This window comes from Pteropus vampyrus, unplaced genomic scaffold (assembly GCF_000151845.1).
Source record: "Pteropus vampyrus isolate Shadow unplaced genomic scaffold, Pvam_2.0 Scaffold157, whole genome shotgun sequence".
Classification (NCBI taxonomy): domain Eukaryota; kingdom Metazoa; phylum Chordata; class Mammalia; order Chiroptera; family Pteropodidae; genus Pteropus; species Pteropus vampyrus.
Window position 1 is genome coordinate 788,157 of NW_011888938.1, and position 11,380 is coordinate 799,536.

The following is an 11,380-nucleotide window of genomic DNA, read 5'->3' on the forward strand; positions in this document are numbered from 1 at the left end:
ACAGAGGATATTTTGCTTCCAGGTCTCTCCAGCTGGTGGCGCTGCCCAGACCCTGGGTGTGGGCTCCTGGGGGCTGACCAGTCTGTGTCAGGGGTTCCCCCCTGCATGCCCAGAGCCCTCGTGCTCCCCCCGATCCTGGCACAGGAAGTAGGCTGGCCTGCTTGCCCCCGCTTTGGGTACAGACCCACCTCCGCCTCTGTGTCCCCCGCCTGCCTGCCCACATGGTCTCCCTGACGCAGGATGATGCCAGGAGGGGACTCGGCCCCAGGTCAGTCCTGCTCCCAGGCCAGTCCCGAGTCCTGTCTGGACCTGCCAGCCCCTGGCCTGGCCACAAGGGCAGCCCAACCTCCCGCCCTCCTAAGACAGATGCCAGCTCACCCCAGACCTGGACGCCATGTCCAGGAACCAGGATGGGGTCTCCCTGCTCCTCCCCAGTGGCCTGTCCTGCCTAGGTCAAGAGCCCCTGGGACTCTGGGCTCCTGGCTCCCAGGAGGGAACTCAGAGGTCAGCAGGAGGCCAGGGAGGCCTGGGGGTAGGTTCCGTGTCCCTCTAAGCTGGCGGCCTGTCTGTGTCAGGGGTGGGGAAAGACAGCTGTGACCATGCGGAAGGGGCTCAACCAAGGAAGGGGAACCGAGGCCCAGGAGAGCAGGGCCCAGCGCTCCCCAGCCCGCCGCCCTGGGGAGGGCCCCTTCCGGCCCACCGGGGTACAGCCCCACGTGCCCACGCGATGACCGCAGGAAGAGGCCCCAGGCCAGGGCCAGCGAGCACAGGCAGGAGTCAGGCTGAGAAGGACCGTGTTTACTGGGGCAATGCCCCGAAGTCCTGGTGGGGGCCGATTTGGGGTGGTGGGAGACCCAGTGGGGTGGCCCTGCCCAGTGGGGTGCTGGGCTCACGGAGGGGTCTTCACGCTTCTCCGTGGGGTGCCGCTGGCCTCACCTCCTCGCTTCTGCAGCACAGAGACGACACTGAGCCAGGGAGGGACACTCCGCCCGCCCCCGGCACGGTGCCCAGCCATGCCGCCACTCACCGTCCAGGATGTGGAACTGGTCTGCGGTGTCACAGAAACCTGGGGGCCCAGGCAGGGGTCAGGGCGGCGGGGTGGGCACACGGGGAGGGCGGGCAGGCCACCGCAGCCACGGGGGCCACTTACCGTATTTGGGGAAAAACCAAATGTGGTCCTCGGTTAGGTTGGCCCCCTGGACTCGCTGCTCAAAGGTGTTGAGGGCCGCGTCGCCCACGGGGAGTGAGCGGGCTATAGGACACACAGGGCTTCTGGGGGGCACCCACGGGTGGGGGGCAGGGTGCTCTGGGGATGGGGTCTGCATGTCTGTGACATACCCGGCCACTGCCTGGCCCCGCCCATCCCTGTTCCTGCGGGCTCTGTCCCTATCTGCAGGGGCGCCTCCCTGGATCCGCTTAGCAGGAGAGGGTCAGGAGGGTCTGTGTGTGCACCTGGGCTCCCCCGGTCCCCCCTAGACAGGCCAAGTGTGCACGGAGCCCAGGGGCCCGCCCGAACGCACCGTACAGCTTCACCGACAGCCGCCGTGCCCGCTCCAGGTACAGGATGGCGAAGCTCTGGTAGTCCGTGTCCCCAACGACCACATCCACCGCCCCCCTGGCGCCTCGGGCTGGACAGAGGCAGGCAGAGCTGGGCAGAGCCGGGCCGGGGCGTCGGCCCCCAGCCCAGCCCTGTCCCCTCCCACTGCCCTTGCCTCACCTTGCAGCAGGAAGCGGCCCGGGACCTGCGTGCTTCCGTAGAGCTGCCTCACCTGCCAGCACATGCCATCCCTAGGGGTGTGGGGTGGGAGGCACAGCCGGCTCGGCCACCTCGCGGAACAGCAGTCCAGGCTGCAGCAGGAGCAGGGTCAGGGGCTGGGGTGGGAGCTGGGAGCCCAGGTGGGACTGGGGACTCACAGCTTTCGGAAGGTGTCGATGGCCATGGCTGTGCCCTGGGGAGCCACCTGCATTGTGGTGGCCTCAGCCCGGTGGCCCTGCTCCTGCAGAAAGCGACACGAGGAGGCCACGGCCACAAGGAGCCACGTCCCTGCAAACTGGGGACAGGCCACACAAGGGCGTGAGGGGATGGGGGACCCAGGTCTGACCCCTATGAGGCTGGGCAAGCTCCTGCCACCCCTACCTCCTCCCAGCTCAACCTGCTGAGCATCGAAGTTGGCCTTGGGCCGGATGGCACTGATGGGGGACAGGGGCCGAGGGGGTCTCCGAGCCCTCTGACCCAGGGAGCCAGCGGCCAGGAGCAGAGTCAAGAGAAGTGCAGTCCTGGGAAACAGCATGGTGGCGGCGGCAGTGACGGGACTGGGGGAACCAAGGGCAGGGTGGCCGAATCCCGGGTCGGAGTCCACTGTCCAGTGCCTCCCGGGAGCCTGGTCCAGGAAGTCCACATCCGTCCTCCCCAAGCCCCCGCCCAGGACCAGGTCCCCCAACTAGCCTCCCCATGAGCTTGGCCTCGCCCTGGACCTCCGACCTCGACCCTGCACTTCCTGGCAGGACCTTGGCTCCATGCCTTGTGTACACAGCCGGAGATGACCTCTGGCTATTTGTCCAGGAGGCCCCGCTGAATATCCACCGTCGCCTTTGCCCATTTATCTCCCTTAAACCGCCGACAGCCTTTTGAGAAAGGCGCTGGTCTTACTCCCACAACGAAGAACTCGGGGCTTCGGAAGCCACTTGCTCAGGGCTCGAAAACGGCGAGCGCCAGAGCCGGGTCTCGAACTGGCGGCCACGCGTTTGGCCCGGCGCATCGCCGCTGCTCCTCCCGGCCGCCAGGGGCGCTCCTCCGGGCGAGCCCGAGAACGCAGGCGCAGGAACAGCTGACGCAGGCCGCCGAGCGCTCGAGTCCCCGCAGCCATCGATGCCTCGGGGCTCGTGGCGTCGGCCTGGCGGCCTCCATCAATAGAGACGAGGCAGCTGGAGCGGCGGCGGGCGGAAGCGGGTCCGTGGGTCGAGGCCCGGCGCCGGGGCGGGGGCAGAACAGCCAGGCGGAGGCGGCCGCGGTGAGTGCGCCCGGCCCCGGGGAACGACGTCATCCAGTCCGGGGAGCGCTGTCACCCGGTCCTAAACCCCGATCCCCGGCCCGGACGCCGGCTTCCGGCCCCAGGGGCGCGTCGTCACCCGGCCCCCGATTTCCGGGCCCCTGGCTCCTGGTTCCCGGCCTCCAGCCGCGGCTTCCGCCAATGAATGAGTCGCCGAGGCCCCGCCCCCGGCAGCCCCTCCAAAGGAAGGTGGGAGGGGGCGCTGGGCGGCCCCGCCCTCGCCCCGCCCCCAGCTCGCCGGGCAGTGGCCGTGCTGGCCCGCTGACTGCCTGGCAGGCTTCCCCTAGGCCACAGGGCAAAGGCTAAGGGCCTCTATCGGCGTCTGGGACGGGCAGGCTGGCCCTTGCCCCGATGGCTCGAAGCCTCTTCTGGGAAGGCCCTTTGTCATGCTGACAGCCCCAAAGCCTTGGGGCGACAAGGTCAAAGTGGCAGGAGTGCTCCGGAGGCCACGGCTTCGTGTTTTGGTCTTGGAGTGGTCGCCAGCCCTGGCATCCAGATGTCTGCCCTGGCCCACGTTGTGGAGGGGAGGTCAGAGGGCCCCACCGGATGGCTTGTCCCCAAGGCCTGGGGTCCCCTGGGATCCCTCCGCATGCTCTACCTCAGGCTGGACCAGGCCCGGACATACTGAGGTATCTGCTGCCTGCCCAGAAGCTGCCCGTTCAAGGATGTCTGGGGCTTGCTGGGGCGCCCACAGGAGTCAAGGAGCATGGTTGTCTAGGGAGGCTTAGTGAAGGCATCGGCACCTTGGCTGGGTGGGCAGTGCCGGCGGGCCCTCGACACAAGCTCAGTCCAGGGAGATTCCCAGCAAGGCAGCGGCCCCCAGGATGCCTCTCTTCGGCCTGGGGACCAATACCCCCCCCAATCTGACGTGTCTAATGAGGCCGTACGTGGGTTTCAGGGCCGCCTGGGCAGAATGTCACGATGGACGAGGGGGGCACGCCCCTGCTCCCCGACAGCCTGATCTACCAGATCTTCCTGAGCTTGGGCCCAGCAGACGTGCTAGCCGCTGGGCTGGTGTGCCGCCAATGGCAGGCTGTGTCCCGGGACGAGTTCCTGTGGAGGGAGCAGTTCTACCGCTACTACCAGGTGGCCCGAGATGTGCCCCGACACCCAGGTCAGCACCTACACGAGGCTCCGTGGCCCAGCAGGCTGGCCGGCTGGGAGGCAGGGCCATCCTCATGCTGCCATCTCCTGAAGCCACAGTGCCGAGCACTGATAGGGCACAGCCAGGCCATGCCTCAGAGCGCAGGGCCTGGCAGGGAAGCCAGGGGTGGACAGGGCCACACCGGCCCCAGCTGAGGCTGCGTGGTGACTCGTGTGTGCGCCGAGGCAGAGCTGGCCTCCATGTTATCAGGGACCTGGCCTCTGTGGGAAGAAAGACTTGGGGCCCCAGCAGTGACCCCGCCCTCCACAGCGGCCACGTCCTGGTACGACGAATTCCGGCGGCTCTATGACACAGTGCCCTGCGTGGAGGTGCAGACTCTGCAGGAGCACACTGACCAGGTCCTGCACCTCAGCTTCTCCCACTCAGGCTGCCAGTTTGCGTCCTGCTCCAAGGACTGCACAGTGAAGGTGAGGGAGCCCCGGGGGGCGGGGGTGGGGGCGGGGCCAGTGCCGGCAGCAGAGGTGATGGCCTGGAGCCAGGCAGCGCCAGGTGGGAAGAGAGGGCCAGGCCAGAGGTGAGAGATGGCCCAGTCTGCCACATCCCTGTGGAGAGGGCCAGGTCAGGGAAAAGGCACCTAGACCAGGACCACACAGGGTGGGAGGCTGGGGTGGGACATCCCTAACTGCCAACAGAAAGGAGGGTCCTGCTCCAGAGCCAGGCTGACAGCGGTTTCTAGGTGCCCCCTTGGCCCAGATGGCCAGGAGAGCCACTGGGGCTTGCCACTTGCTGCAAGCCCTGCGCGCTCCTCTGACTCCGCCCCCCACGCAGATCTGGAACAACGACCTGACCATCTCGCTGCTGCACAGCGCGGACATGCGGCCGTACAACTGGAGCTACACCCAGTTCTCCCAGTTCAACCAGGACGATTCGCTGCTGCTGGCCTCGGGGGTGTTCCTGGGGCCCCACAACTCCTCCTCTGGCGAAATCGCGGTCATCAGCCTAGGTGAGGGTGGGCGTGGGGCGGCCCGGTCTCCGCCCCTCCCCACCACCCCGTCCCTTCCCGCTGGCCCCGCCCCTTCCCGCTGGCCCCGCCCCCGCCACCTGCCCAGCTCCTGCTCCCCGCAGACAACTTCGCGCTGCTGTCCCGTGTGCGCAACAAGCCCTACGACGTGTTCGGCTGCTGGCTCACAGAGACCAGCTTGATCTCGGGGAACCTGCACCGCATTGGAGACATCACCTCCTGCTCGGTGCTCTGGCTCAACAACGCCTTCCAGGTGCGGGCGGGTGGGCCCCGCGTCTCTGATCCTTCCTAACCGGCCTGGCACCCACTGCCTGTGCGCCCTCCCCCCCCCCGCCCCGCCCAGGACGTGGAGTCTGAGAATGTCAACGTGGTGAAGCGGCTTTTCAAGATCCAGAACCTCAACGCCAGCACCATCCGCACCGTGATGGTGGCAGACTGTGGCCGCTTCGATAGCCCCGACCTCCTGCTGGATGCCGGCGCGCCTCCCGGCCGCATCTTTGACCTGGGCAGTGATGGCGAGGGCGACGAGGAGGCGGCTGGCCCGGTCCTGGTGCGCGCCAAGGAGGGCTTGCGACGCCCCCTGGACGGGCTCCTGGACACGCGGGCGCAGCCACAGCTGGCAGAGCGCGCGTTGGAGACCAAGGTGGCGGAGCTGCTGGCCCAGGGCCGCACCAAGCCCCCCGAGCGCAGCGCGGCCGGCGCCCAGAGCAAGCTCCTCATCTTCACCACCGGCTGCCTCACCTACTCGCCACACCAGATCGGTAACCGCGGGCAGGCCAAGCCTCAGCCCCCAGAGCCCTGGGCACAGTCCGCTTCATGTCCCTACTGGGGGCCCGCCCTGGCGCCGCCTCCCCAGAGCGCATGTTCTTGTGGAGGCCGAGGGGGGCCCGTGGGGCTCTGGGAGCTACAGGGTCTTCCTCACCTGGCTCTTGCGCAGGCATCAAGCAGATCTTGCCACACCAGATGACGACGGCAGGGCCCGTGCTGGGCGAGGGGCGGGGCTCTGACGCCTTCTTCGACGCCCTGGACCACGTCATCGACGTGCACGGGCACATCATCGGCATGGGCCTGTCCCCCGACAACAGGTGTGCGCCGGTGGTGGCCTGGGTGGGGGCGCCTGCAGGCTGCACGCACCAGCGAGCAGAGTGCCCCTCGCCCAGGTACCTGTACGTGAACAGCCGCGCCTGGCCCAGCGGCTCAGTGGTGGCCGACCCCATGCAGCCGCCGCCCATCGCGGAGGAGATCGACCTGCTAGTGTTCGACCTCAAGACCATGCGGGAGGTGAAGAGGGCCCTGCGCGCCCACCGCGCCTACACGCCCAATGACGAATGCTTCTTTATCTTCCTGGACGTCAGCCGGGACTTCGTGGCCAGGTAGGCGCTCGGACCCGCGGGGCGGGGCCCAGCCTGGCGGGGCCCAGCCTGGCGGCGGGGGCTCATCTCAGGCTGTCCTGCAGCGGGGCGGAGGACCGGCACGGCTACATCTGGGACCGCCACTACAACATCTGCCTGGCCAAGCTGCGGCACCAGGACGTGGTCAACTCAGTGGTCTTCAGCCCCCAGGAGCAGGAGCTCCTGCTGACCGCCAGCGATGACGCCACCATCAAAGCCTGGCGCTCGCCGCGCACGGTGCGCATCCACCAGGCCCCGCGGCCGAGGCCCCGCCCCTTCTTCTCCTGGTTTGCCAGCCAGAGGCGCTGACCAGCAGGGGGTGCTGGGTGTCCTCGAGCTGCTGGGACCCACTGAGGACGCCATGGAAGCTGTGGCCCTTTCCCATGGGCCGAGCCACTGCCCAGACCGTGTCGCGGGCAGAGAAGCCCACAGCAGTAATGCCTTAGGAAGGGGGTCCCGCGGGGCCGGCAGCCCGACCCCCACCACGCTCGTGCACACACACACCGCCTCCCGCAGCCATGACGCTTAGTGCTGGGGTGGCCAGGGTGGCCTCCTGGCTGACTTGTGGTGCACAGGACACTGGGGGCCCCGGTCTTCACTCCCCTTTTCCCCAGGCCTGGGCCCAGGGACAGTCAGCACAAAACGTACCCCTCGGCGGGCCCTGGGCAGCGTTTCCTGGGTCTGATCTTACCCTGGGAACCGCGGGTGCCCACTCTGGTCGGCAGGGTGGGTCACTCTGCCGTGGGCCCCCGCGAACTGCATGTCACTAGTCACCTATTCAGGACCTGAATAAACAGTTGGCAACAGCACACCGCTGTCCAATGTGTGTGTGCAGGGCATGGCCCAGTGCTGTCTGCATGGCCTCTGCGAGGCCTGTCCACCCGATGGGTGGCACAGCCCGGGGGCTGTGCTGAGCGGGCGATGGGGCAGCCCCAATCACAGCTCCCACGACCTCCGAGGCGCTGAGGCCAAAGCCTGCAGGAGACACCTGAGCACGTCCACCATGCTGTGCACTCGCTGCCAGCAGGGAGATGTAAAGGACACACGTGACCCAGGCACGTGCTCCGAAGGGCCAGGGACGGCATGCAGCGGGGTGAGCAGGGCTGGGCCTGGGGGCCAAGGTGAGCTGCATCCAGCCCCTCGTGCCATGGGCACCATGTGGTTTCAGCAGCTTCCGTCATGTCCTCTAGGGTGACGGTCCCTACCTTTTTGGCACCAGGGACCAATGCTCCTATGAGAACCTAATGCCTGACGGTCTGAGGCGGAGCTGAGGCGGTGATGCTGGCGCTGGGGAGCGGTGGCAGATACAGATGCAGCTTCGCTCCCTCGCCCAGTGCTCACCCGCTGCCGTGCAGCCTGGTACCAGTACCAGTCCACAGCCCAGGGGTTGGGGACCCCTGCTCCAGGGCATTCCCTTCTGGGGGTGGGACAGGAAGCAGAGCTCCGTGAGGCCAGCCACATGACAATGGAAGGGCAGGAATTGGCCCTGGCTATACCCTCAGGCTTGCCTAGGCCTGTCCTGGGGGCTCACCTGGCTGTCCTCATTCATGTCAGGACCTCCTGGGAGAGTAACAGGTTGGGGTGCTGATGGGGACAGCAGACCTGATGAGTGCCCCTGGCTGCACGTGGAGCTTGTGTTGAACTGCCCTCCATTCCACAGAGTGGCCACCAACAGTGGCGATGAGGCCAGAGGCAGCAGAGAGCAGGGGCTGCCTCAGCTGGCTGTCAGGGCCACAGGGAGCGGGCAGGGCAGCGCCCCTGGGCACAGAGGATCAGGGAAGCGAGGCCGGTGGGGAGTCTGGCTGGGAAGGCAACAGGCCCAGAGGACAGAAGCCCTAACCCGTGGGGACAGTGGGGAAGCCTCAGGCTGCCGGGGTTCATCTTAGAACCAAGAGACACAGTGAGAACAAGGACAGGAGGGAAACTCGGCAGCAAGGACACAACACATTATGCACCAGAGGCGCCCAAAAGTGACAACCAGAGCTGCAGGCTGACACCACGGAAAGTCACCAGCACGCTCCACACACGCACGCACGCTCCTCAGAAGCTGGAGACAGGGAGCAATTTTCTGAAAAGGGCTTAAAATATATCTAATTTAAAGTCGTCAAGGAAAAAGTAAGAACTATAAAACAAAAGCAGGGGACGGGCATCAAGAACATACACTTTTAAAAGTTAAAGGGGGCCAACTGAACACAGGAAGGCTGACTAAAATTAAAGGTCCATCCGCGGACAAAAGGTTGGGCGAGACCCACGTGGAGTGAGGGCCGGCGAGCAGACGGAGCAGAGGGGGCGACACGGTGGAGTCTGGAGGACAGTCGCGGCGGGAGGCGGGCTGTGCTGCTCCAGCGCAGGGGAGAGTGGGGTGCACGGGTCCCTGTGTAGAGGAAGCAGCTCAGGTCTGTGCAGGCAAAACCCTCCGAACAGCCCACGAGGTGGCGGTGACAGCCACGGTCCCCTGGGCTGCAGGCGTGACCTGCTCCAGTGATCAGACCCAAGACTCTATGAGCTTGCAGCCCTGCACCCCAGTCCCAGGCTGAGGCCAGACGGCAGTGGGAATGAGGGCCAGAACTGACAAGGCCAACGGCCCGTGACACAGAGACCAGCATTGTCCACGGGATTTAAGAAGACTCAGATCTGAGTGGTATTTGAAATGTCCAGGACGTAATCTGCAATCGCTTGGCACAGGAAGAGCCACAAAAATGTCAACTCAAAAGGGGAGGACGTTCAGGGTGGACAGACGCAGACGCCGAAAAGCTCTAACGAGGACTCCGGGGCAGGGATTAGGAAAGCGCCTGAGCAGACCTTCTGCCTGGATGTGACACCACCAAAGGCTTGGCAAAGAAACGGGGCGTGTCAGAGGACCAAACAGAAGTCTGCGATGCAGCTGGAACGGGGAAGCCAATAACCCAAAGCTTATTTTATTTTTGGAGGGAGGATTCACTTTTTTTTTTAATAGTGACATTCTTTAACAAAATCCAGTGCGTTTCGGGTGTACAGTTCAACAGGAATCTATATCGAACCAAAATTTAAAAATTCACCGGGCAGCCTCAACAGCAGAATGAAGACGACAGAGGAAAAGCCAGCAACTTGGCTGAGAAGAGATGGGTGGACGGACGTCGCCTGACCTGAGGACCGTGGGACAGTAAACGCCCAAAGGACAGCAGAGAGGGGTTTGAAGAACTAATGGCTGAAAACCCCCGAACATGGTGAAAGCTACAAGGCTACAGACTCGAGAAGATGCCTGAACCCAAGACAGGATCAACTCGAAGACACCCACACCTAGACACGTCCGGCCAAAAGGCTAAAACTCAAAGGAAAAAAAGTCTTGAAAACAGTGAGGAAAAACACAGCTCCGCTCCTGGGGACAGTGGTGGGAACGCAGGCTTCTCGTCGGAAACCACGGAGGCCAGAAGAAGCAGCGTATTGTCGAGTTCTGGGGAAGACAGGCTGTCGACCCAGAATTCTGTATCTGGTGACGATGTCCTTCGTGAATAAGGTGAAATCCATTCTCAAAGGAAAGAAGGCCAGGAGTGTCTGTCGCCAGCGGACCTGCTGAGAGCAGAAGCTGTTGCAACAAGCGACGGGGAAGGAGACGGAGAGCCCGGGGCGGGGGGGGCCGGGACGGCAGGCTCGTGGCGTCTGGAGGTACAGGACAGGGACGCCGCTTTCCCAGGGGTTCTCTGCACACATGGGGGGGCTGGGGGAGCAGGGAAAGGGCCTGCAGGGTGGCAACAAGGCGGCGAGGTTCCCACATCCCGACGGCCGTGCAAACACCGCTGCCGGTCGCACTGCTGAGTCAGCACGTGTGGCCCTGAGGCCAGCTGCTATAGACATGTCGCGGAGTCAGCATCGCGACAGAGACACAGAAATACTAGGAAATGCCAGATCTTCGCAGGCAGGAAAGGGGACATGGGAGCAAAAACAGAACCTCCGAAAACAAACGACAAAATGGGAACGTTTCACCTAAGCATGTCAGTAACTACATTATCGTCCAAACGAAACTTCGACAAAACAAAAACAGAAAACGATGCCCTCGATAAGAACTGCACTTTAAAAGTAAAAGGAAAGAAAAACTCCCACAGAAACGCCGATCAGAAGGAACGGGGCCGGCTGTGTTAGCGCCACAGTAAAGCGCGCTCAGACAGGAGCAGCGGCCCTGCCGGCGGCTGAGCCTCAGAACATTCGACAGGGCCCAGGGGGGCCGACGGGCCAGCTGCAGCCGGCCACGGACGCTCTCCGAGTCTGGTGATGGAACCGGTGGTCAGGAGTGACCACCGCCCCCGCCCCGCTCCCTGGGGCTGCTGCGACCGAGGGCCACGGGCTGGCAGTTTGAAACGACGGCAGAGTCCTCTCGGTTCCGGAGGCTGGAAGTCCGCTGCCAGGCTGCTGGCCGGACCGCGCCCCCAGCGCCCGATGCTTGGCTGGCAGCCTCGGCGGTCCCTGTCACGGAGACGTGTCACTCCAACATCCTGTCTTCCTGCACAGGAAGCGTCACGCTCATAGAAGCCCAGCACAGAAGGCCACACTGCGCGCCAGGCACACCCATGAAAACGGCCAGCGCGATGCGTCACGGCTGCCGGGAGAGAGGGCTTGTCCTAAAGCGAGGGTCACGGGGCAGCTCTGCACACCTCGGTTCGCCCTCGGCTGTGAGCGAGCTTGCCGCCTCCTGGAGAGGTGACAGGTGCCTGGACAGGCCTCGTGGGGTCCTGCTCGAGAGCATCCGGTTTCTCCAGATCGGGTGTGCCTGGGGGGGTGTCACCCTGGGGCAGCGCGCACACAGAGAGGACGGAGCTGGCGTCCGGCAGTTCTGGGC

General features: G+C 64.9%; 2 protein-coding genes across 8 annotated transcripts; one reads left to right on the forward strand and one right to left on the reverse strand.

The window, feature by feature from the left end:
• Positions 1-783: 783 nt before the first annotated feature.
• Positions 784-2,324, reverse strand: C8G (complement C8 gamma chain). 4 transcript variants are annotated; one of them, XM_011369916.2, is made up of 6 exons: positions 2,154-2,324; positions 1,915-2,051; positions 1,718-1,788; positions 1,521-1,628; positions 1,151-1,252; positions 784-1,066 (listed from the first exon to the last, which is right to left on the reverse strand). In XM_011369916.2, the coding sequence occupies exons 1-6, from the start codon at positions 2,289-2,291 to the stop codon at positions 933-935; spliced, it is 690 nt and encodes a 229-aa protein (XP_011368218.1). In that variant the 5' UTR covers positions 2,292-2,324; the 3' UTR covers positions 784-932. The 4 variants fall into 4 exon arrangements, 3 of the variants coding, with proteins under 3 accessions (XP_011368218.1, XP_023392246.1, XP_023392245.1); XM_023536478.1 differs by having other exon boundaries at positions 784-946; positions 1,028-1,066; positions 1,915-2,324; XM_023536477.1 differs by having other exon boundaries at positions 1,915-2,324.
• Positions 2,325-2,872: 548 nt separating this feature from the next.
• FBXW5 (F-box and WD repeat domain containing 5) lies at positions 2,873-7,376 on the forward strand. 4 transcript variants are annotated; one of them, XM_011369913.2, is made up of 9 exons: positions 2,873-3,011; positions 3,949-4,164; positions 4,465-4,622; positions 4,984-5,158; positions 5,281-5,429; positions 5,520-5,937; positions 6,114-6,261; positions 6,337-6,549; positions 6,633-7,376. In XM_011369913.2, the coding sequence occupies exons 2-9, from the start codon at positions 3,972-3,974 to the stop codon at positions 6,874-6,876; spliced, it is 1,698 nt and encodes a 565-aa protein (XP_011368215.1). In that variant the 5' UTR covers positions 2,873-3,011; positions 3,949-3,971; the 3' UTR covers positions 6,877-7,376. The 4 variants fall into 4 exon arrangements, with proteins under 4 accessions (XP_011368215.1, XP_011368217.1, XP_023392244.1 ...); XM_011369915.2 differs by having other exon boundaries at positions 5,281-5,402; XM_023536476.1 differs by having other exon boundaries at positions 6,321-6,549; positions 6,633-6,776.
• Positions 7,377-11,380: the final 4,004 nt, after the last annotated feature.